General features: G+C 48.7%; 1 protein-coding gene across 2 annotated transcripts in view; it reads left to right on the top strand.

Annotated features, from left to right (window-relative positions):
• SH3KBP1 (SH3 domain containing kinase binding protein 1) overlaps nt 1-25,532 on the top strand; it is a 338,393-nt gene that overhangs the window by 268,763 nt on the left and 44,098 nt on the right. For both annotated transcript variants that reach the window (XM_080831325.1, XM_080831326.1), the window contains 4 exons: nt 4,989-5,096; nt 15,412-15,463; nt 18,531-18,611; nt 21,497-21,656. In XM_080831325.1, coding sequence (XP_080687451.1) covers nt 4,989-5,096; nt 15,412-15,463; nt 18,531-18,611; nt 21,497-21,656 — 401 coding nt within the window. The remainder of the gene's footprint in view (nt 1-4,988; nt 5,097-15,411; nt 15,464-18,530; nt 18,612-21,496; nt 21,657-25,532) is intronic.

Raw genomic sequence — 25,532 nt, 5'->3', positions numbered from 1 at the left:
TTGTGTGTCAAGAAACCGAGAGCCAGAGTTTTTATAACTAGTGGAGCGCTCAAGTCTCAGCTGGCCCCAGTTTGCTGTCTTTCCCCTCTCCCTGAGATAGCTCCGGTAACCTGACAGAGCACAGAATGTAGAGGTAGGGGTACAGCAGAGCTAAGGCTCTGTTTATTCATGCCTTCAAAGGTAAAACATCATTTGTTTTTTATAAGGAAAATAGCATATTTTACTCAAATACCTGCCTGGTGATGAGGCATAGAGAAACCATTTTGGGGACTTGGTCATAGAAGAGTGAACATTCTCTGTCAGAAATACTATTCTTTCCACACTCCAGGCTCTTGATAGAGTCCAGGTCTACGTTCCTCTGCTTTTGTGACAGTAGAGCTTATTTCTAATCATCGTTGTTCTGGAAACTTTCATCTACATGCTGACCTCTCACTCTTTCCCACTGCAAACTCCTGCCTCATTCAGAAGCCACCCCCTCGACTGCCTATACTGTCCTGTCCTCATCGTTGGAATCTCATAGTCCACCAGGGTGATCATCATCTTGGGTTATATCTGTGGGACTGGTGTGATTATTGATAGTGTCCCAGGTTTGAAAAGAATGTAAACAGTCACCCTCACATTCTCCAGTATCTTGGCTGCACTGCCTCTCTCCTCACTGGTCGGCCGCTATCTCATTGTCCTGCTTTCACGCGCCTCCCACCATCCTCCTTGGGGACATCCAGTCCACCCTGATGACATTCTGGCCTCACAAATCACTGACCACATGTCCCTCCATTCTGCTCCTGCCACTTGTGGGTGCCATCTTGCCTCACACCTCACATCGCTGTTCAGTAGATATTGGTTGGGAGTCCCCTGGGAGCCAGGCACTGCCTCCATCCTAAGTGCCAGTTCTTGAATGTTCTCTTCCAAGACCCCGACTTCCCACTCTCTCTCTTTCCTTCCTTCATGCTCCACGATCCTGCCTTTGACCTTTCTCATTGCTTTGGTTTACCCCTCGTTCCCTCTTGGGGCTACCTGGTTTTTCTTGGACCCACTTATTTTTAAATCCGACTGAGCACTCCTGCCGGTGTTTCTGCTCCATGGTGATTCACTGTCTGCCTCTCACACTAGGCTCTGAGCTCCGGAACCCTGATAAGGACTTTATAATTTTCTCTTTCGTCCCTGAATTCCTCTGCTATCCTGCATGTTTTCAGTTCTCAGTAAATAAATTGAATTTGGTGCTCTTTTGTACTTCCAGAAGCACAGCCCTCATACAAATAATTGTCTCTTCATCTCTACCATCAGAAGGTTTGTTCTTCTTCCTGGTTTGTTGACGAGGAGGTATTCTGCTTCTCATTCTGCTGTCAGAATTGTTCCTGTTTCCCTTAAATTAGCTTCTCTTGCTAGGGGGTAAGAAGGGCCCTGGTTCGCTCTCAGTCTCTATCCCTCGCCAGGTACCTTGACTCGGGCTGGCTTCTGTCCTGCAGTGGGGCTCCCCCTTTCACTTTCCTCCATGTCCTAAGACACACTGACCATTTTCTTTTTGGAACGTGCTTATCTCATCCATGAGCCTTGTGTTTGTCCTCTTAACCAATCAGAACAGTAGGACAGGTTGTGTTCTACCTTCACGCTTTCCCTGTGTTACCTTGAAGTACACAATGATTAGTACTGTTAATGTTTTCCTTAAGAAGCCAAGGAGAGATGAGCCATCCAAGCCATTCTCCACTGATGGGAGGTGTAGTAAATATGTCCTACACCCTATTTTGCCCTGTAAGCATGTATGAGTTCTAAAGTTACTCTGGATATGCTTCTGCTTATTAAAAATTTCTTCATTGTTTTTCTCACATGTGAAGGGAAAGGGTTCATTACAATGATTCTTGGATTAGTGCTTGCAGAAGACTAAAGTGAGGCATAGATTTGCACCAGTTGGAAAGTTTGGAAGAAAGCTTTTGAAAAGAAATGTAGCACTAAACAATATTTGAGTGCCTTTTGTGGATGTAATTCTGTATCAGGTGCTCTGAAATGAATGTGCAGGGAAGTTCAGTCTGCACATAAGCAAACGCTTCACCCATGACAAGATTTAAGATGGTTTGAAAAGCTGTTAATGATTTTCTCCTCTTTGGTACCAGAACTCTTGGTTGATAAAGGTCATCCAAAGGGACCTTGTATAATATGGTGGGGGGCTCTTTTGCGTAAATCTCTAAGCTCCCTGGAGTTAGGATCATGTTCTTTGCAGGTTTCATGTCTGGTGCCAACAGAAGGAACTTTAAGATACTTTGCATTTCATGGATGTTTGTTGAAGTGAATATCATGAAATGCGAATTAACACAGTTGTGAGTGTTCAAGACAAGATAAAGCACTCATCGTTATCACTTTCCTAAAGGTAAATTTCAAGCTGGGTTTGAGGAGAAGAGGACTTGTCCAGAAAAAGAGGAGAAAAAAAGGTGCCAAGCATTTCCTCAAAAGCAGAGCCATCTGGATTGAAAGATTTAACTTCTAAGGACTTAAAAGTAAAGGAATGTCACCCCCTACTCCTTGGCAAGATTTTCTGGGATAGTTGATGACGAGATCTTCTCAGAGCTGGAGGAACATCAGACGCCATCGTACTTTGCCACCATCACAGTCCCCGTTCATGGATCCTTCTGTGGGGACTGATGCTAGATTGTTTAGGGAGTGATGTGACCTGAGCAGGACCAGAATACCTACCTGGGCTTCTCTTATCATTTTCCAAGAAAGATAAGCATTCCCTCATGTTGTCTTTTGAACCTCAGTTTGTCCTGGGTAAATCTGAACTTGATGCTTCAAGTGCCTGTTTTTCGGTGTTGGTCAGGACTAGAATTTACCATCCATGATTAAGGATCCATTTCTAAAACCCACACCTCTTCTAAAGAGTTCATTTATCTCCGTAACAGATACCTCTGGGAGAAGGGAGGTGGTGCTCATTTACTTCTCACCTGAGGTGGACCTTTTCTTATGTAAAATCATCATGAGTTAAGGTCACTAGAGGCTACTTTGTCCTGATTGCTGGAGATCAGAGAACTCAGGATTAGAAAAAGTCCCCATTGATTCCACAAATACTTATTATTATTGGGCATTGTGCGGTGGGCTGGGGGCATAAATGGTCAAAAAGGCAGATACGTTCCTCGCCTTGCTAAGATGTATGATCTCACATACACTGTGGCCCTCAGGGGTCTACAGTGGGGCCCTAGGCCCGCTGTGCATCTGCAGCTTGGGCCCTCCTGGCCCCTTCCCCACCCCCTCTGGTGTGGTGGAGGACCGTGAGTGTCTCTCCATGGGCCCTGAGCACGATCTCCTCCCGTTGTCGCGTGAGCTTGCCGCGCTTCAGACGTGACTTTCAAAGGCCTACGTGTTACTAACATTTTCTGGAAAGCCTCTGCTGGCTCTTGGCTGTAGCAGGAATTGTTGGTCACAGTCTGAGAATTGGGTTTTTACTCAAGGATGGTACCCAAGAGCAGGGTGTGTACATTGTCCGCACACAGGGCAGGAAGAAGCACCCAAGTGGGGGGGTTTGCGGTAGGCCCGGTGAGTCTTGGACCAGGGGGTAGAAGTGGAGTTGGAGCCAGAGGACAAATGTGAGATATAAAACTAGAGCAAAATAGAAATGGTTCTGTGGCCTGAGGTGGAAGGCCCAGGAGAACCACAAGGCTGTGCGGCTTGGGTCGGAAGCTTGGGATAGTCTCGCGCTCTCCCCCGCACCTCGCGCGAAACAGGCGCTCAGAAAGCTTCTGACGAGGGAATGAACAGAGTAGGGTAGCGGGTTTGAACTGGAAGAATGAGTAGATTGATTTGTTCTTTCATTTAGTGAGCAAACATTGAGTTCTGTAAGGTGGGGGAAGGGCTTTTCCCAATGACAGCGGTGCCCCATCACCACGGAGAGGAGAAGGTGAGGACGGGCGGTGGTGTGTTCACGAGCTTGCCAAAAGTGTGATTCTTCTTATGCTTGCCCGACTGTCGCAAGGCCCCTTTTTAATTTTCACAAGATTTATGTCAGGCCAATCAACGAGGACATTTGTGCATGTGGTATTTCCTGAAGCCACGTTTGCGGTTAATGAAATAATTTTAAAGCTTCAGCAAAATTAAGACGAAGAAAATACATATTATCATCCCATCTTTAAAGAAAAGCGGATCGGGTTGATGCAGGGCCTCTGACAGCAGCCCTGGGTTCTGAGTCCCAGCCCACAGCTCTGGCACACTTGTGCTTTTGTTCTCCCATCTGACTTTGGAGATTTGTGCTGACTTCATCTCAGTAACCACTGTTGCGCTGGTAGTGGCCTCAAGGAAAGGGCCTCCCTCCATTCTCTCTAAAAGGGTTGTGGGACCAGGGCACCTGGGTGGCTCAGCTGGTTAAGCGTCTGCCTTCCGGATCTTAGAGTCCCAGGATTGAGCCCCACATGGGGCTTCCTGCTCAGCAGGGAGCCTGCTTCTCCCTGTGCCCCTCACCCTGCTTGTGTTGTCTCGTTCTCTCTGTCTGTCTCTCTCTTAAATAAATACAGTCTAAGACGCCTGGGTGGCTCAATCATTAAGTGTCTGCCTTTGGCTCCTAGGGTCCTGGGATTGAGTCCTGCATCGGGCTCCCCGCCCTGCGGGGGGTCTGCTTCTCCCTCTCCCACTCCCCCTGCTTGTGCTCTCTCTCTCCCTGTGTCTCTGTCTGTCAAGTAAATAAATAAAATCTTATACATACATACATACATACATACAATCTTTTAAAAAATAAAATAAGGGAGCGCCTGGGTGCCTCAGTGGGTTAAGGCCTCTGCCTTCGGCTCAGGTCATGATCCCAGGGTCCTGGGATGGAGCCCCGCATCGGGCTCCCTGCTCAATGGGGAGCCTGCTTCTCCCTCTCCCTCTTCTTCTTTCCCTGCTTGTACTCTTTCACTCTCTCTCCCTCAAATAAATAAATAAAATCTTTAAAATAAAATAAAAAGGGCATGGGACCTCTCCAGAGGGTGCTTGCCCCATTTCTCACTCTCTGCTCTCCCGTTTCTTAGGACTGCATCGATGTGGGCTGGTGGGAAGGAGAGCTCAACGGCAGACGAGGAGTGTTCCCTGATAACTTCGTGAAGCTGCTTCCACCTGACTTTGAAAAGGAGGGCAACGTAAGTCTTCCTGGCCTCGAGGTCAGCGCTCCACATGCCGTCAGCATGTGGCTCCCATGATGGGTCTCGGGATCCCAGGGGAGGGAATTTAGTGGGCCACTGAAGAGCCCTGGCATTTTAGTTCAGTGGACCTGCTTTTGGAGCCCTCTGCCCTACGGTAGGCTGGGCACGAGTGTGAACGTGTTCATTATCTTCCCCTAGCCTCAGTTTCCTCATCTGACAGCTGGTCACGGTGATCCTTATTCTGGTGTTGCTGCACGAATAAATAAGATAGTGTGTGTAAAGCCCTGGGTGTGGTGCCTGGAACATATAAACACCCGATGGCAAGAACTCTCGGGCACTCCGTTTGGTAAGCGGACTGCCTCCCTCCTGTGCGGGATGTCCTCGTATGGGTGGGGAGCAGCCCAGTGCTGGCCAGGCGGGTGGCTGCCAAGCACGCTGTGAAACAGAGGACGCAGAGCGAGGCCACTGATGTTCTTACACTGTGTGTACACATGTGGCCTTGTATACACACATTTGTCCATATGTGTGTTTGCCTACACCTCTGATCTGTTTTCTCTTTGTGGGGACCCGTTTTCCAATGCTGTGGTTTCAGTGAGCCAGCCCGTCTTTGCCTCACTCCAGGTGTACTGTCTCTCTGATGAGGGTGGAACAAGAAATTTTGGAAAAGTTAGAAGCACATTGTATCATAAGGGGGCAGAAATTGGTCTTTCCCATTCTGCTCTGCACCTCAGGGCTATTTGCTCAGGCTTTGCTTGACTTCTGCCTGCCTTTCTGGACTGGTTCCTGTTTACGCCTGTTGGGGCACTGCTACTGGACCATGAACCTAGCCTTGACCCATGACCGTTCCTATAGAGCTGGCGTTTATGAAGGATAGCTACACATTGGTGGATTGGTTGCTAAGGATACTGAACAGCATCGATGGTGTACGTACTGCTTTGATGAACGAATGTGTTGGTTCAAGAAGCTGCGGTGTTGGGACCCACCAAGGTCATGCCCTGCCGATCTTCAGATTGTTTGAAGCCTAGGGCCACCCCCTTAGGCTTTAGGATAGCTTGCTTTCCTGTATTGTTCAGCAGAAGAGTGTTCTGCTCCACACGCGTTATTCTCTCTTGGAACTAAGTTTGGGGTTCAGAGAATCTGGATTCTGCTTCCTGGTGTTTTCTATATCCCTGACTCTTAGTGCTGGTCCACGGGCCACACTGTATCGGCATTACCTGGAGCTTGTTGGAAATACTCAGGCCCCACCTGCGACCTGGGCCTCACAACCCGCATGTAACAAGACCCTCCGGCGAACCGTTTCCACATTACAGCTTGGGAAGTGCTGCTATAGAAGCAGGTATCTGTCTGAGTGATGACAGCTCCACCTTCCAGTTCCTGACTATATCGGAGGAGGGGAATAAATTCCTAGAACAGAGAAGGGTTCTCCATTCAAGAAAAAACTTCCAGCAAACAAAATCACTTGAGCCATTTTTATTGGCAGGTCAAGGTGTGGTGGGTTATTAGTGGACAGAATCCACCCCCGAGAAAAACAGAGGCCAACATTTAGTACCGACGGGATAGTAAACATTTTGAAGCAAGAGGACACAGGCGTGAGGTGTGGCAGCCGTGTAGAGAGCAGAGTGCTCGTGACTCTAGGCCACAGCTTCAACTGGACCCGGGCCTGACTGTGGCCCTGTCACTTGTTCTGTTCAAGGTCACCTCACGGGATGTGTCTGAGCCTCAGTATCTTCATCTACAAAACTGTGAGAAGCGTACCTACCTTGTTGAACTGTTGAGAAAATAGGGATTCTTTAGCCTGGCGCCTGGTGCTTGGTAAAGGCCCCACACAGGTCAACTCTTCCTGTCTTTTTAATTACTGTGCGCACGAGTGTGGGAAGGCCTCAGTGGAAACTGGGCCATAATGATAGATGTCGGACTCTGGTTCATCTTGTTTCAGCCGGTCAAATCAACACAGTTATCCTGATGTCCTTATGAGCTTCCCTGGGAATCCAAATGCATCTGAGAACTTTGAGGCTAGCCTTCAAAAAGAAATCTAGTACTTTAAAAAATACATTTGTAGAGACAGACGAGCACAGAATGGCATAATCTTCATGTTGCTTCTCATATTTTTTTCACGATCTGCTGCCTGGCAGTTATGTTTTGTGTTTATTTCTTCATCTACCGTGTGCGCATGGGGTCCCTTCTCTTGGGCTAGCTGCCGTGCTGGCTGACGAGAAGGGAAGAGTGCACACAGCTGCTGCCCTCGTGGGCTTAGCGTCAGGCAGCAGGTCTGATGTTCGGAGCCATAGAGACCTGCTGGACCTTTCCAAAAGGACATTGAGGGTGGGCCTCTTCCAAGGAGTGGAGGGGAGAGGGCCGTCCAGACTGCCCGTTTGACCCTTCTCACCAATCTTTGCAAGCCTGGTAGAAATTGTTCACGTTCTGAAGCATTCGGATGCCAAGACCTTCCCGGTGACTCCTTTCCCTGTGGCCAAGGAATCGCAGCGAGCATGCTGTCCTGCTGGCCATTTGCCACCTTGCTGGTTCTGCGGGAGATACTATGATTTTGAAGGCTGAGGTAAAATCTGGATAATTCTTTTAACAAATGGGCTAAGTCTTTGGTTGCCTCTACTGTGGCCCCTTGCTTTCTAGCTCCTAGTCATATTTTAGTGGGGTAGTAATGGCACCAGGTGAGAGTGATTCCATGGCATGCCCTTCTAGAAGCTCTGCTCTGTTACATAAGGTATTAAGGGAAGGCTTCCACCGAGAGTGTGGAGTTGTCAGTGAGGAGCGGACTCAGCTTGCTCGTTGAGGTGTGCACGCTCTTTGGGGGCCCTGTGGGCATCTCGCCAACCTCGGACAAGCAGCCACCATCTCTTTGATAGGTCTTTTAACCACATCCCTGAGAAGAAGATGACTCGGCTGAGGGAAACAATAGTCAAACCTGTCAGACAAAGTAATACCCACAGCTGAGGAGTGGTTGTATAATGTGACATTCAGCTTTTAGAACATGTGAAGTATTACATCCTTTTCATCCCCCCCCACCTCAGCCCACAAAACCAGCCAACCAGCTTTGCACTGGCCGCTCTAGCAGCCTTTATCGCGGTGTGCAGAGGATTGGTGAGCTGGTGACAGCGTGGCGGGAGCTGGGGCTCTTGTTTGCTGAGTTGGCTGTGTGAAGATGATTAGAATCATTAGCACAAATGCACTGTGTGAATGACAGAGTCTGAAACGTTATTCTGCCACCAGTTTCAGCACATGTCATCTTGTCTTGCCAGTGGCTGGGGCTGCAGCCATTCACCCAGAAAAGAGGACGGGCTGGGGTGATTAGGGTAGACAGCAGCAAAGAGCATTTACTCGGCAACAGACCTCTTGAATCAGTAGGCGTCACCAAAGCATTCTGAGGAGGCTGGCTCTTTTCTGCTGTGGCTCGGTACGGACTCAGGTGGTTACCACAGAGCCTTCTGGAATTTCCTGGAGGGCTTTCGTTCAGAGTTCCTGGCAGATTCTCTCTCATTAGGTGACAAACACTTTGGGGCTTTCTCTCAAGATGTTCCCGGGGGGGGGGGGGGGAGAGCACCCGTTGGTCTCTTGGTGCATATTTTAGAGCAATTATGTAAGCTATTTATGAGAGAACCTAGATTCGATGGCTGGCTGTTTGTTTTGAGACTTGACAGTAAAACTGAATATCAAAATGGAAAGATTAAACATTCTGAGAGCTCCAGTGAAGCGGTGCACATGCTCTGTCATCATTATGGAAGGAAAATGGGGAACTTGAACTCTCAAGAACAGCAGAAAACTCACCGTCATTGAAAAAAAAATAGAGTAGATATCCTGAACGATAATGTTCCTGAAGGACTGCTTTTTAAGAAAAAGTCTCGAGCTCTAGAGCCGTGAAGAGAAACTGTTCAAATCACCTGAAGAGGACGTTACTGTTCTAGGGTCCATTGACATGAAGGACCCTTCTGAGTTTGTAGACCATGTCAAGAACCAGTGCGTTGCCAAGGTTCCCCCAGTGAATGTTCTACAGCAGAGGATCTGCCTCTCAGGTACACAGAAACCTTCCCTCAAAAATTTCTAAAGATGCCTGTGGCTGCGATGCAGGCTCACCTTTGCCAACTCGCAGAGACTTACCCAGCGAGCAGACTGCCAGCTTACTAATTGCAACAAGAACTGAAATGTCAGCCAGTCTGGAACACATGGGTCTGCCTGCCCAGGGCGTTCGCTCCCTGCGGGCCAGGTTTTTTAGAAGCCAGATTTCACAGGAAACCACATTTCTTTGGTGCTTTCTGCAAGAGCTGGTGGCCCTCACCACGGGTCCTGCAGTTCTAGCTGGAGGCCCCCTTATGCACCAGAGGGTGGGGTGCGCCCGGGGAGCTGTGTGTTGAACTCAGCTCATCCCAGAGGCTGCTGGCGAGCACACGGCACCCTCGGCCTGAGCAACTCTCCACGGCTCTCGGGGTTCACAGCTGATCGGACGCTTCCTGTTCATTGTCCATCTCCAGGTACGCTGTGGTGCAATCCAGTATGTTCCCCACTTTCTCAGTTATGGCCAAGTGCCGACCTTAAGATCGCTCGGCAGTCTTGTCCAGACTTTCACAGGAAAGGAAAGGACTTGCTGGATTCCCACAATGGCTAGTCCGCTGGAGGGGGATTTTGCCAGTGTAGCTGTGACTACATTCTCTTTACCACCTTCCTAGGAGGCCCCTTACCTCAGCCCCCATCGTCTGACAACCCAGTTTATAAAACCGACTCAACCCAAATTTTCTCTTTTCCTAGCCATGTCCTTCAGCCTTTTGAGAACCAGTACTTCTAGTTTCTAAAGATGTCCAATGAATTATTTCCCCCAAATGGTCTTCCAAAGAGAAGCAAATATGTGCTTCCAATTATCACCATTGTGAAAAAAAATTCACCTACAACCTTGTCTGTACGTGTAGTTTTCTGGGTAATTTCACCTGCAGAGATGGGAACCATGGAGGCACTAATGTCACCCAAGCATAACCTAATGGCGGAGCCCTAACTGAGCTTCCCTGAAGTAGCCTGGATGGCCCCCTTCTCCCTTCTCTGCTGGTTCTTACAGCCTGTACTCGCTCAGTTGAGCCCCTCATTCAGTTGTACCCTTGCCTGGCGTGCTTCTCTGTCACTGCTCTGCCCAAGCTGTCATCTCTTTGAAGGCAGAGCCCGCGTCCCAAGCTTCTCCTCCATGGGGCCCGGAAGTATGTGTCTTAGTTCAGACTGCTGGAACAGAATACCATAGACTGGGTGGTTTATAAACAATAGGACTTTATTTCTCACAATCTGGATGCTGAGAAGTCTAAGGTCAAGGTGCCAGCCGAAGTGACATCTAGTGAGGGTCCACTTCCTGGTTTGTAGATGGCTGTCTTCTTGCTGTGCCCGCACATGGCAGAAGAGGTAGGGGAGCTCTCTGGGGTCTCTTCTGTAAGGACACTGATCCCGTCTTTCAGGGTGCCACCCTCATGACCTGGTCACCCCCTTAAACGCAACACCTCAACACACCCCACATTGAGGATTAGGTTTCACTACAGGAATTTGGGATCCATTCAGTGGACAAACATTCAGCCCATAGCAGCATGCTCGGTACAGGGTTGGCTGTCAAGATTGGCTTGTCATTTGGTGACCACGTGTACCTTCCCTTCCTTCGACCCCTCTCCTCCTACTTAACTGCTCTCTCCTGCACTAGCTTGAAAGGGGAAGGGGAGGCAGGGAGAAGTCAGGTCCCTTGTCAGACTCCTCCTCCCAGACATAGTGGAGCTCGGGTCTTTCTATCTGGATGTGAGGTCTGGGCATGGAGTTGAGGCTTCACTTTTGCAGTGGGCAGAGGGAGCAGAGGCATGAGCCAAGGGGGTAAAGTGTGAGAGCATCTTGGGGAGAAGCCAAATATCAAAGCCTGCATGATTCCCCAATAGGCTAGCATTCTAGATGGGCCCAGCCAAGAGGGAGACCAGGGATGCAGGCCACCGGGCCAAAGGTTAAGGAGAGGAAACTCAAGAGAGACCCTGCTGAGAGCAGGTTTTTGTGGTGGCCCCTGGGGACCTCCTGTGCTAGGGACTCTGTAGGGTGCAGAGGGGCCCTTGCACATGCTATAATCACAGGGAACCAAAGAGCAGAGTGGAGGCCTTCGTGTGTTTCTAGAGCTGTGAGGGATGTCCTGGTCAGGAACTGTCCATTTTTGTTCCCTCTCCAGCTTCACACAGACACCTCTAGAGAACTTAGCTGGATATCTGGAGGAGGGCTTCCCAAGGCTGAAAATCAAGCCAAGGTTTGCTTCCCTCTAGCAAAGTGCCCCCCTCAAGGGTACCTGGCCGTCAGGAGTACGCTCCTCTGGTTATTCTCAACAAACCACATGTGTGGGGCCAGAACTCTGAAGGCAAGAGGCCCAGTGGCAAATCAGAATTCCTGCCAGGGAGGCCAGTTGAGCCAGCTGATGAGCTCTTTGCCTGGGACTGGCCAGGCTTGCCAAACAAAGGGCAGAGTCAGCTCAGAAATCCATCAGCAGGAAGTAAGACTTGCCTTCCTGCTGTCTTCACTCCAGAACATTCAGATCTATTTCCTTCCTGGTAATAATGGTAAGAAATCAGATCTAGTTAACGTATCCTTTGAAGGATGGAGTTTGCTTCTGTGTCCAAGCCAACGGCTTGACATTGGCAGACGCACACGCAGGCACACACAGGCCTGTACACCCTGCATATGGGAAGACCGCAGAACGCATTCTGCTCTCCTAGAAATCAGAAAATGTTGGCTCATTGATTTTGTTAGGAACATTTTCATGCTGGCTCTTAATGAATTGCCACAGTCTGGACATTGAGGGATATGAGTTCTGGGCTCTCTTTGGCTCCTGCCCAGTGATTGACCCAGCCCCTCTGGGCCTCAGTCTCCCCAGTATAGAGGGGACCCTGTGATCATTCATAGCTCTAATATCCTCTGTCTCTGGCATCGATCTACAAATTGAGCAGGCTGAAGTGATCTGAATTTGGATCAGGAGTGTTATATTTCCAGGGATAAAGAGAAGAAATAGAACAAGTGCCTCTAAAAATTCATGACTTAAAATACTTGCTTGGGTTGAAAGGGTGTTTCTGACTGCACACCTGTGGCACTGGCTAATGCCAGTCAACTCGGCAGAGCACGCGCTGGGCTACGACTTAACCTGGAGGTCCCCTCCGTGCTATTTCCTTCATCCGGTCACAGTCGGACATTTTGGGGAAAACCGACTAAGCGACGTGCTTACGTCTTTTGATTTAAGAATTATGAATGCCTGTGCTGAAGTCTTTCCTGTCACGTTTTGCTACAGATTTTCCCAGCCTGCCTTCTCAGTTCTCGCTGCCCCGTCTTCCTGTTGCGTTTAAAGAGGAAAATCCTTGTAGGCTCCTGTGCAGTCATCTGTTAATCACTTGGGGGACAGTCTGGAGCTGCCCCTGAACCCAGGCCCTAGTTTTTGTTTAGAATTACCTTCAAAGACCTCTTCTTTGGAAACATGGCATCAATTTTCCTCTAAGGAGGCAGGAAGGCTAAGTTTGAGGGCATCATCGAGTGAAGTCAGTCAAAGAAAAAACAAAACAAAACAAGAAACGCAGGACAGCCTGTAAACCCGTTCCGCTCATAAGCACAGCTGGCCCGCAGCCAGCGCGGATCAAACCCGGTGGGTACAAGGCACACAGTCATAGACTGTGCCCTCCTTTCAGAACTGGCCCCACTTGCCTTCACTACCGCCAGGGCTCCTCACAACCCCTCACACCTCTGCCTCCTGCCTCCGCCACTGTCAAGCCCACACTTGCCATGACCACGCTTGTCACACTCAGTCTCTTAGCCTAACGCCTCCTGTCCTCTCTCTTGGTGCCGCTCTGCCGTGCCCCGGTCACATTCTGTGTGCCTGCTCCATGTCCAATCTGACAACACTGAGGGATTTTTTTTCTTTGCACAGTAATCTTGGAAAACATGATGACTTGTAATTGTCTTTTTTTTTTTTTTTTAATTTGGGGTCCTGTGGTTTGAGGCAAGGTCGCTGGGGTAACAGCCTCGGCAAGAGGAGGCTCATGTGAAATTGGTTATAAAATGTTTCAAAGGAGCAGGAAGCGAGCAAGACATTCACAGGGTAGGCATCGCTGGGGCTTGGCCGGGAAGAAGTAGGCCACAGGGCGCTGTCTGTGAATCAGAACTTACTCTGATCCTGAGGTAAAGGAAGGTTAGTTGGCAGAGTTTCAACAATAACTTCATTAGGTAAACACACATCTGTCCCCAGCTAATTTATACAAGGATAGAAAAGGGAGGCAGAAGAAGGAAGAGGCTGGAGTGCAGAGCGAGAAGGGGCTGGCAGATGGGAAAGGGCCTTCCGCCAGCGGGACAGCCTGTGTGCAGCGGGAGGGGGCCCTTAGAGCATTTTTCTGTCTCTTTTTTAGAATGACGTTAGCCAGTACTCATATAGGCAGCACCGAAACATATTAAGAAGGAAACACACACACACACACACGCCCATAATCCTATACTAGTCAGGTATCACGCTATAAATTGGTTCCTTTCCAGTCTTTTTCTCTTTCTGTATATTTTGTAACGTAGTTGATCTGAGCTCATATTGTAGCTGCAGCGTAATACCCATATTTTCTTCCCCCCAACTTTCACATGATAGGGTTCCCTGTGCTTTTGTGTATACCGCGTGTTATATATGGCCGTGTTGTGGGCTGTCTTGTGGATGCCCTCTGGCAAGGCGGGTCCTTCGCAGTGGCTCAGAGTAGACCTGTGGGTCAGACAGCACAGGCCTGGGCTCCCAGCCCTCATGCTATTTAATAGCATGGTGACTTAGGGAGTGGCTTCATCTCTTTAAGCCTCAATCACTTCATCTGCAAAATGGGCATACTAAAATCACTACTTAAAGTCTTCTCACGAAGATTCACTAGGGCAGTGCTTACTGACTCCCTGTGCGTGTGAAACTACCTCCTCTCAAGAGGGAGGTAATACCATTGCCATTTTCCACATGAGAAGCTTTAGCTAGGTCAGTTCACCTGCCCCATGTCCATGACTGAGACTTGAAAGAGCCAGCATTTGTAATCAGTCAGGCTGTGAAACCCCACCCCTCGGCCACCACGCTACACTACTTCCTCCAGGTAATGGCCACATCAGCCAGCTACTGAAGAGCAGAGGTGACATGTCACAGAATCCAGAGCCTTCCTGTTGGGATGCCTCCTGCGAAAGTTCTTCACGGGTCTCCTATTCTCAGGGTTTTACTCGAAATCATTTCCTCCTTCATGCTAGTACCATAGCAGACCCTGGGGGGCCCCAGAGGGTAGGGGCTGGGGACTACAGGGTGCTTTGGCTGGTCCTTGTGGTGATGTCAGAGCGGTACGTTTCCAGAGTGCAGGAGAGACTCTCTAGAGCTGTTGAAAAAGTCACTGGTGTGTAAGGCCCAGAGAGGGTCGGGAGAAGTATCAGCAGCAACATGGATTCAATTCTCAAATCCTCTGGTTTCTATCTTTCCTTAATGACTTTGATATTGAGATGGTTTTCTCCTCGCCTCTGGCTCCCCTATCCAAGTATGGTGTCCAAGAGTTGTGCCCTGGCTGGATTCTTGGCCCCTGAATCACTTGCCAAGTGCAGCCTGACCCTCTTCCTCCTACAGTCAATCCTGGGTGAGCAAGGAGAGGCCCTGGAACCGGTTCAGGGGCGGATGCCACCGACTGCATCGCTGCCTCGTCACCTAACAGAGTGACAGGTTGTGAGAGAAAAACAGACCACAGCCAATATGCAAAAAAAAAGCTCCATTCCACTTTCCAGGGTACACCTGGTCTGAGGGGGCCTCACAAGTGGCCTGCCAGCCTTGGGGTCAGAAGGGCTAGAGGTTTAGAACCCACTGACTCCCAGCCACAGCAACCCCTTGGCCTGCTTTTGCTGAAGGTCCCCTGTCCAGAGCAGATCTGATTTCGTGCTGTCCCAGTGACTCTCCCGAATCACTTGGTTATTCAGCAGATTAAATCTTAATTGCAAATGCGGTTTCAGTGTAGGAGTACCATTGTGCTTGCTGGTTGCAGGCCATTTTTGCTGAGCCGTGCTTTTCCAGAAGGCTGTTACAAATTTAGAAAGGGGGAAATGGTATTTCATTTGTCCATCAGAGTTTTGTTTTGCAGGCTGAATTTATTTTAGTGTTGGTTTAAAGGTGCCAAAACCTGACATCCCCGGAGAGAGATTTGCTCAGTTTTTTGGAGAGCTCCTCTGGACTGTCCAAACTACATCTAGAAAACAATGTCTTCGATCCTTATGTGACAGGCCAACAATCTCATTGGCTTGCCAACAATCTCATGTGTTATCGTTTTGACTCATTTTTCAGAGACCCAAGAAGCCGCCTCCTCCGTCCGCTCCTGTCATCAAGCAAGGGGCAGGTAATGTGCTTCTGTTCTGGACACAGCGTGTGACTTTCTGTGTGTATTTACGGCACCCTCGGGAGAGCTCAAGGTTCTTAGATTCAAATGCGACGGATCACCAAATTGGGAACTTACCACTTGGTCTCAGCAGGCAGATTTTAAATCTGTCGCTGCTTCTCCTAGAAGTTAAACATACCATTAAAATGTATCCCTGGTACAGCAAAAAAAAAAAAAAAAAAAAAAAAAAATCTAGCCTCCCAAGTGAATGACCAGAAAGACTTTGCTTTGGAGTAAACCAGTTTTTTTTTCCCCTGCTGTATTATTTTTTTTATTTCTCATCAACTGCTTTTGAGGAAAGAAGAACTGAATTGTCCTGTTTTGCCCGCGCCTACCTCATCTCGAGGGTCAGCTTAGGGAGGATTGCTTCCATGGGTCATAGCCTCACCACGCGTGTACAGTGGGGCTGAATTTTTAACCAAAAAAAAAAATGCGTGGTTAACCAAAATTTGTACTTACTTCACATACCCCCCCCCAACAAAAAAATGTTCTTCTGGCAATAAATATCTTTCCTCATGAGACTTTTTTCATCTTAAGAAGAGTTCAATTCACTTTTTCTGTGTAGTTCAGACATTAAGGTTGAATAACATAGGAAGACATGACGTGGTTGGACGTTTGGTAACTCATTGCACAGAGGGTTCTCATACATAGAAAAGATCATTCATATTTCCCCATAGAACTCTCCTTTATAATTGTTAAGAACTAATTACGGGGAGAAATTCCTCCATGAATAACTAGTTAAGTAGCATTTTAAAAAATTAACAACTTAAACAGAAGAAGAGTAGGGGTATTTTTAGTTCCACACATTAATAACTGTGATATTTCTATAACATTTAAAGTATGAATAAATTTCCAGATTGGTTTATTCACAAATTTATTAATGAGTGATTTTTTAAGGCCTTTTGGCCCACCGAATTTGGGGGGTGGTAATCCGCTTGACCCCAAATTCCTTTACCATTCCCTTTAGGATAGTTGAGAATTAGGGAGCTTATGCCCTGAAATGAGGTGTTAATTACGTCTCTTGCTCCGCCCCCCCCCCCCCCCGCCCCGCGTTGTAGTTTGCATTGAGCAGTTTAATTTTGCCACCTAGTGGTTCACACCGATCAATATTTTGTTGTGCTGAAATTAAAGCTGGCTCTTGTTTTGCTTTTCTCTGACGACCCTTTTCCTCGAGGCTTTGGTGATGGATTATAGACCAAGGAGATAAGTTGAGTGGCCCAAGGCTCAAGGAGCCTAGAATGTAACTAGGATTGGGTTCTTCATGGCAGTAGGATCGTTAGTTCCTCCTGTATCTCTAGGAATAACAAACATCTTCGTTATCATTAGATGCCTAGATTGTAGCACGATAGGCAAATTCTTTTCCTTTTAAAGCAATTTTATGTAAGGTTATGCTGCATCTCTGTGGGGCAAAGCAAGATGGCATTTAATTTTCCTAGATTCTTACTGCTCGTTTTTTTTTTAATAATTTTTATGATGTTATAGTTTTTGATGTAGCGTTCCATGATTCATTGTTTGTGGATAACACCCAGTGCTCCTTGCAATCCGTGCCCTCCTTAATTTATCCTGCTGAATAATCCTGGGAATTGCTTTGTGACAGGGACGTAGATATTTATATTTTCCTTATCATCAGCTTTCCTCATGTTTGATTATTTGACCAAAACCCCCCCAAAAAATATGGAATTGACAGAAATTAGATACAGTGTTTAATTTGTAATGAGTCATTAAGGAGATTTCGGTAAAGTGTGTTCAGTGGATTTTTTTTTTTTCAGTTCCTTTGGCTTCTGATACTGTGTCATTGAGATTTTAGTTCCAGGTACCCATCAATAGGGATGGGCAGTAAGGAATTCACCGAGCACTCAAGCAAGTCTCTAAGTCTGAGGAGAACTTGTGATTGGTTTTATGCTTTAGCTGTTTTGCAAATGTGCTTATGCACCTGAGGCCACGGGCCATGCTGAGGACCCCAGGTGAGGGAGCAGCTGCAGTCTACAGAGCCCTGCAGGTATATTTGGGAAAATGTCATATGTAACATTTGAGGGATTCAGGCACAGATATACTGGACTGAAGGGCAACCACAGATCTTCTCTGCACATCCCTCTACTTAAAAATAGGCTCTCGTTATTATCGCTGCATAACAAACCACCCCAAATCTGGTGGCAGAAAACAACGATCTTCTTATGCCCATGGCTTCTGGGATCAGGAATTCGAACAGGGGCTGGCTGGGACATCTTGTCTCTCCGCTCCTTGATATTTGGGACCTCAGCTGGCAACGCTGGGCCAGCGGAAGCTGGAGGACCCACTTTGGAGATGGCTGCTTTGCTGTCATGTCTGGCTGCCCTTGACAGGAATGGCTGGAGGGCTGGGCTCGGTGGGGGCATGTGTAGACCATGTCTACACATGGCTTCTTCAGCAGGCCTTAGGTTTGTGGACTTCTCACACAGACATTCAGTGTTCTAGCAAATAAAGCATAAGCGACACAGTCTTTTATGACACAGCCTTGGAAATTATATGGTATTATGTTGGCCCTTGGTTGAAGCAGTCACAAGCCTACCCACATTCCAGACAGGGGACACAGACCTCACCTCTTAATGAGAGGGGTAGCAAAAGATGTGAGGCTACAACATAGGATCCAGATCCCTGTGAAATTTCTTTTTATTTGTAGAGCAATTGCCAGTGACCCATTATTTGCATATTTTGATGATTGACTTGCCTATACCTATTTTCCACCCACACCCAGTGATTTCCTGTGACTGTTTTGATGTCTAAGGAAGTCAGATTTAAATATCAGAAAATATTAATGGCATCCTTGTAAATTAAGGACATATAGGCAGGCAAACTTAGTGACATAGGCCAGAAAGGGCTTCTGCTGTTTTCTAAGCGGCTTATATTTGCCAGGTAACACCAGCGCTCAGCTTAGGGGGGAGAAAAGTCTATTGACTTTGCTGTACCTGATAAATATTTAAAATGCTGGTGTGTCTAATAAATGGATAGAGAAAATATGTTCTGATCACTGTTATCCTTTCCCCCTTAGGTACCACTGAGAGAAAACATGAAATTAAAAAGATACCTCCTGAGAGACCAGAAACACTTCCAAACAGAACAGATGAGAAAGGTATGAAATCAAGTCTTCACTGGTACTGCTTGAACAGCCGGAGACAAAGCTGTCGGTCAGGGCCTAGTCCAGATTGCCCACAGAGTTTGTTTTTAGGGGGGAATATGGTGATTATGGTTTTATTTTGGTTGCTTTTAAATATCCCATTTCTAAGGAAATAGGAGAGAGGGTTATGTGGTGCTTTTTTGGGCCAGAATTCCTCACCAAATGAAAAACAACCAGCCCAGTCACTTAACACATTGGGGTTCTTCCATCCCAGTCTTCCTGCCATTGCCGCCTTCCCTACATCAGCAGCGTCTTGAAGCCAAGGTGCCGACTAGAAGTTTCCTGAGGCCCTGGATGTATCAACCAGAGTTTCCATCCTACCTTCTCCCGTGCCTCGTGCCCCAGGGCACTTATTCCCTGTTGACAGGTGCCTGTGACTGAGAGAAATTGCCACCTGGACAAATGAAAGCCGTCATCCTCTGTCACTGCTGGACTTTTGACTCTGGCTACTATGTCACAGACACATGTGCTTGGTCAAGAATGCTAGGGGGGAGGGGCATGGCAAAACTGGGAGAAGCAGCTCAGGGCCCACAGTCCCCTGAAGGCGGTCAGGAAAGTCATCTGAAGGGGAGTAGCTTCCCGGGACCCACACAGTCAACATTTACAAATGTGTTTGACTCCCTACTGTTCTGAGTACATCTCCCAGAGAAATCTGCATGCTGTGGAAAGACTCATTTTGTTAGGTGTCTAAGATTTGATTGATCACACATTTTATGGGAAAAGTGCTATGTTATTATTATGAACAGGAGGCAGAGCAAATTCCATTTTAAAAAGCAGTTATTTGGAAGTCACAAGAGAAATGCTGAATTAATGAATGTAATTATTGGGAGATACTCCTGGGTGGCCTCATGAAATTTGATTGTGAAATTTCATATTTTTTTTATCAGCCTGCCGAAAGTTTTGCCAACATTGCCAGCTCTTAAGAAGTTAACATCTCTTTTCCTTCACAGTGAACACTTAAAATCTAAGTTGTGGAACCTCATTGAAAGGGACACAGGTCTGTGTCCCAGAGCAGTGATATGTGTATATCATGCAACCAGCCCTTTGAGGAGAGTGTGTGCCGTGACATAACCAAACACTGCCCCCTGTCCACACGGAGGACACATGACTAGTCTCTGGTTGACAACCAGAGTTGTCATGTGTATATCATGTGTGTATCATGTAACCATGTGTATATCATGTGTATATCATGCAACCAGCCCTTTGAGGAGAGTGTGTGCCGTGACATACCCAAACACTGCCCCCTGTCCACACGGAGGACACATGACTAGTCTCTGGTTGACAGCCAGACTCCATCACAGGAACTTCCTGCTCTGTTCCATGCTGACTGACATAAGGACTCGGCTTACATGTGAACAACTGCCCTAGTTGGCTGGCCAAGTGACCACACCCTTCTGGTTCCTTCCACTCCTCTGGTTCCTTGTTCAGTGCCTCAGTGGGTCCAGAAGGCAGAAGCCCTGGTGAGAAGCAACAGGGGAGCCAGAGAGCCAGCCCCACCCTGAGACTTGGCCTTCCCTGTGAGGTGGGCTCAACACCCCCATTTGTTCGGCACACTGCCAGAGAGGCCGCCCCCCAGTACATTCCAGCAGGAGGAGTCTCTGCTCCTTTGCATCTGAGCCTCGCCCTTCCTCCTCTGGTCCCCATGGACAGTGAGTGAGCTCCCAGCATTCCCGGATGGAGCGTATTCCCCTGAAGTGCGGGGGTGAGCACAGTGGTGTCTGTATAGTAACTGGTGGGCCTTTTAATGCTTTGCCAATCTTCCTGGGCACCTGAGCAATATGAGTGTGTGTTTGCAAGCAAAACTGCTCAGAGTTCCAGCTTACGAGTGAACATAGGGAACCGGCCTCTCCTCCAGTGGGCAGCTCTTTGAAGTTCCCTCTTTATAAAGAAGAATGTGGATGTGTGCTTTTTACGCCACACATGGGGCACGGCTAACTGGGGACAGAAAACACGAAGCTGTCAGTCAGGCGGCTGCTTAGTTGGCCGCCAGATCTGACTTTAACATCATTCTAATAGCTGACTCGAAAAACCCTTGGAAACCAAATACCTGTGAAACCCCAGTTTACCTTCCAAGTTCAAACTGTGCACAAAAAGAATCCAGAATTAATTCTTTGTTCCCAGAAATGGCCCCCCGCCAAACTTACTGGCTCAGTAAACTTACTTTACACAGGCTGACCTGAGAGGCATCAGGCCTCTTGCCTTCTCACACCTAGCAGGTCCTGTGGGTTCTTGACCAAACTCATCAACCATTTGCTGAGCACCTGCTATGCGCCAGGCACCGGGTTGGATCTAGAGAGACGACCAGACACGGGCCCCGCCCTGGGGGACTGACGGCCTACAGGCTCTGCCAGGCATATACACACCCAGAAAGTAGCCAAGTGGAACCCATTTATGAAGGGCTGCCTTTCTGGGCTCAGATGAGGGAGTAAGAAAGTCTGCCTCTGAGGGTAGGTTCAGCTGTTGAGAAGGGAGTGTGACAGTGTCATGGTTCAGCCAGGCCAATGAGGAGGCCTGAGAAAGGATCTGCGGGAGTTCACCACGGGCGGGCAGGGGCCAAAAGGGCCCTCCAGGCCAGCACGGGCAAAGGCCGGTGGTGGGCTGTAGCTGTGGAGGGGATTTTCCTAACTTGACCAAAAAAATAAACAAGGCTCTAAAAATACATGAATAAATAAAAATAAAAAAAAAATAAATAATGCTCTTCACCCTCCAACTTCACCTTTGCAAGTAGCCTCAGTGATTTTTTTTTTTTAAATACAGGAAACGAGCAGTCTGCCCCTAAGTACTGTCACTTATGCTAGATCTCCCTGTCTTCTTTATGCTTTTTAAACAATGACTTAAAGAAAGACCAGAGAGAGAGCCAAAACTGGATTTACAGAAGCCCTCTGTTCCTGCCATACCGCCCAAAAAGCCGCGGCCACCCAAGACCAATTCTCTCAGCAGACCCGGTGCGCTGCCCCCCAGGAGGCCTGAACGACCAGTGGGTCCCCTGACCCACACCAGGTACTGCTCTGCTCTTGCCACTGGGGGCGGGTGAGGGTTGGCCACGGGCCACAGGAGAGGGGCCTCGAGTGCGGCCAGCTGAGGGAGAGGGGACAGAGCTGCCCTTCCACCTTCTAGCAAAGCTGTCTGAAGACTCCAGCTACTTCTGTTCTTGCTTCTTCTGTGCTTGGGCAGAAGTGGGTGCGAGGCCGGGAGGCACAGTGAGGGTTTTAGGCTGAGCAGATGGGAATCAGGTATCCTGCATGTAGGCTCCACTCACACGGAGGGATTTTCCCTGAGCTTTTTGAGGGCGTGCCAGCCGCCCTTCAGACTGGAAATGTGGGTATCACAACCCCCGTCATCCCTGGATGTCCCCCTGGCCTCGGGTGCGCACCTCTCGCTGGGAGCTCCATGCCCTGACCCTCTCCGGGCTCTGCGGTGCCTCTTGCCCCAGCCCCAGGCTCCCCCGGCCCTGGACTGCGCAGCCCTGTTGTGGCACCGAGGACCCGGCATTGGCGAATCTTGTCTTAGTGTACGTGTCTCCGAACTGTGAGACCCTCAAAGGCAAGGGACATGCTTTGTTCAGGCAGCGGTTCTGAGGCGTGCCTGGCACAACTCGCATTTGTTTGCTGGCTGGCTGGGCGCACGGGTCGGGAATGGGGAGTCAGAGCTGGATATTGTGCTCCCGGGCCTGAGCTGCCCACCACAGAGCAAAGAAGTGTTGTGTTCGTTCCCCGAGTTAGCTGCCAGAACTTTCTCCTAGTACGTGTGTATTATGTGTGTTGGTGTCATACAGCAGAGCAAGCTGTTGGCCTGGAGGTCTTTCCATGTACCTGTCGGCACACAGTCACTCACCAGACTTTTGTTCTTCTGAGCCAAGTTTGTGTCGCAGGGTCACAGAGTCGCAGAGTCACAGTGTCGCAGAGTCGCAGGGGGCTTCAGCGCCCTCGGGCTGGAGTCAGCAGGCTTCCTGGTTTGCATCTCATCTTGCCTCGTAGGTGGGCGGGCCTTGGCATGTCACTGCCCCTCTCCGAGACCTTACTTTTTCTGCCTATAAATTGGGGATGATAATGGAATGCAGACAAAAGGATGGAACATGACAATCCCCAGGTGTGCAACCCCATGCTTGTGAATCAACGTTAGTTCCATTGTCATTCTTACTTTTTTTAAGATTTAATTTTTAAGTAATCTCTACACCCAATGTGGGGCTTGTTTACTTCTTAGGAAACAAGGTTTAAATTGTGGTAAATACACGTGACATAAAATTGACCTCCATAGCCATTGGTCAGTGTGCAGTTCTGTGACATCAGGGACATCTGCATTGTGGGGCAAACACCCACATCCATCCACAGACCTCTTTTCATCTTGCAGAACTGAAACTCTGTACCCATTAAGCACCAACTCCCCTTCCCTCTCTCCCAGCCCCTGCCAACGACCAGTGTACAGTTGACCTTTGAATACGCAGGGTTAGGGGCACTGACCCCCATGCAGTTGAAAATCCATGTACAACTGTGCCCCCCCCCGAAGTTTCACTGCTAATAGCCTACTGTTGACCAGAAGCTTTACCAATGTAAAGAGTCGATTAACACATAGTTTATATGTTCTATGTATTATAGACTGTATTCTTACAATAAAGTCGGCTAGAGAAAAGAAAACATTATTAAGACAATCATAAGGAAGAGAAATTAGATTTTGCAGTACTGGCCTATATTCATTGAAGAAAATCCACGTATTAAATGGACCCACACAGTTGAAACCAGTGTTGTTCAAGGGCCAACTGTGCTTTCTACATCTGTGAATTTGATTCCTCTAGATACCTCATGTAAGTGGAACCACATAGCATCTGTCTGTTTATGACTGGCTGATTTCACTTACCCTGATGGCCGGCCCCAAGGTTCATCCATGTGGTAGCAGGACCCATTGACTCTTAATACAAACCCCGCCACCGCCCTTGCCCAGATGTAGGGGCAGGTAGCTCTGTGAGTGGCTGAGCCACGTCAGAAGCTCCGCCGGCTGTGGTGGGCACACGATGGCCCAAGCGTGGGAGGCCAGCTCCCCAGCTGAACACGCAGCCAGTGACCTCAGTGTGGGCGGACCCATCGGAGTGGCAGCTGGCTCGCCCACATCGTTCTGTGAACAGCTCCCAAGGCCCAAACTACTGCCCCCATGTGATGGCCCATGGGGAGACTCATGGGACCAGGGCCACTGTTGAGCGGGTCAGGGCCTACATGTCATGCCTTCTTCCGCTGACAGATAGAAGCCTGTGTGCATATGCACAATACAGGGCCATGTGACCACCCCGGGGACCTCAGCCCAGGGCTCAGTAGCATGGCTGGCCCAGCAGCTGGCACTCCAGAAGAAAACAGTTACGTAAACCAAAGTGCTTCTGAAGAAAATATGAGCTACACAGAGAGACTGGAGAGCAAAGGTTGTGCATCTCTTTCTGGTGGGTGAAAGGGGAAGGGAAGGCACGCTCTGCCAAATTCTGTTAGTCTTCCAGGGGCTATAGTCATTTCCCTGAAGTCAGTAACAATTTCCAGAATATTCCTGTTGTTCTAATCTGATCTGAAGAGAAGTGCAATTCCAATGGCTTCTTTGCCTTCAAAGGTTGTTCTCAACCGTCTCATTGTGGGATAGGTACAGGCTTTGTGAGGCCCCAGTTGGACCTGAATGCAAGGGGAAAGTGAATTGTGACTGGGACCTTCTGGATTCCCAGAAGCCCCCTTCGCATCTCTCCTCTGTGTAGCTGTTCTCCACCTCCCGCTCTCCCATCAACCACTTGTCCATTAGAGGTATGGCTCGCTGGGGAAGACGCATGAGGAGGGCTGTGTATATAAGCCAGTGGGAGATGTAACTCTTCTTCACCTGGGTGGTCTGCCACTTAGCCCATGGTGGCCCAGCCCTCAGGGCACAGGGTTTGCAGAAACGGGACAAGGGAGGAGAGGCCCTGGCTTCCTTCCTGACAATCCTAGGAAGTGGCAGACGTAGGCAAGGCTGGGAGCATTTGGGAAACCAATACCTCCTTTGGCCACTTGCTCAGCCGGCTGAAGGGAGCCCAGTGCCTACTCTAACATGGTGGTTAGAGCAGGCTCTCAATTTCGAGTGTGGGTCAGAATCACCTGGAGACCATGTTCAAACAGCTCGCTGGGCCCCGCCCACACCATTGCTGACTTGGTAGTTCTCAGGTTGGGCCTGGGAACTTACATTTCCATCAAGCTCCCAGGTTGTAATCTCCATGCTGCTGGCATATGTCCACACTTCGAGAACCCCTGGTCTCGATTATCCCAAGTTTTTGACAGTGCCCTCCCCTTCCCTGGCTGCCTCTCATGCACCTGTTAATGCTCCCCGATTTCAGAGCCCACTTAGCACACCCAGCTTCTGGAAGCCTTCCCTTATGTCTCAGGATTGCTCTCTCTTCCAAAAGCCTGACACCCCGTGTTTAGCCTAGTGTGGGGCCCCATGCTGTGCCACTTGGGATGCTCACACCCCCGGACTCCTTTACCAGATTTAAAGCAGATCAGGAGTGTGTTTTGTCATCTCCACATGCTCTACAGGGTTGAGCATATGGTAGTGGCTCATTTAACACACTTGTTGAATGCCATGGTTCCTACAAAGGCAGGGAGGTGCCAGTGCTGACATTTTGTTCACTTTTGCCTCTCCCGTCATCCTTCCCAGGCCCTGTACGAGCTCTGCACCATGTGGGTCCCATGTTCTGTACCTAGCGTGCCATGGATTCCAACATTACAAAATTGAAGAAGATCCCAAAAAGGCTTACTATTTCTCAGTGTCTTGCCATTTCATATTTTTTGCTAAGCAGTTACATTGGACAACCAGCCCTTGTATCGGTTTATGAACTTGGTTTTGTTCCGCCCAATTGGTTGAGGTAGGAATGTTAGC

Source organism: Martes martes (genome assembly GCF_963455335.1).
Source record: "Martes martes genome assembly, chromosome: X".
Lineage (NCBI taxonomy): Eukaryota > Metazoa > Chordata > Mammalia > Carnivora > Mustelidae > Martes > Martes martes.
The sequence above is the reverse complement of the archived record's forward strand: the minus strand, read 5'-3'. Positions and strand labels throughout refer to the sequence as shown.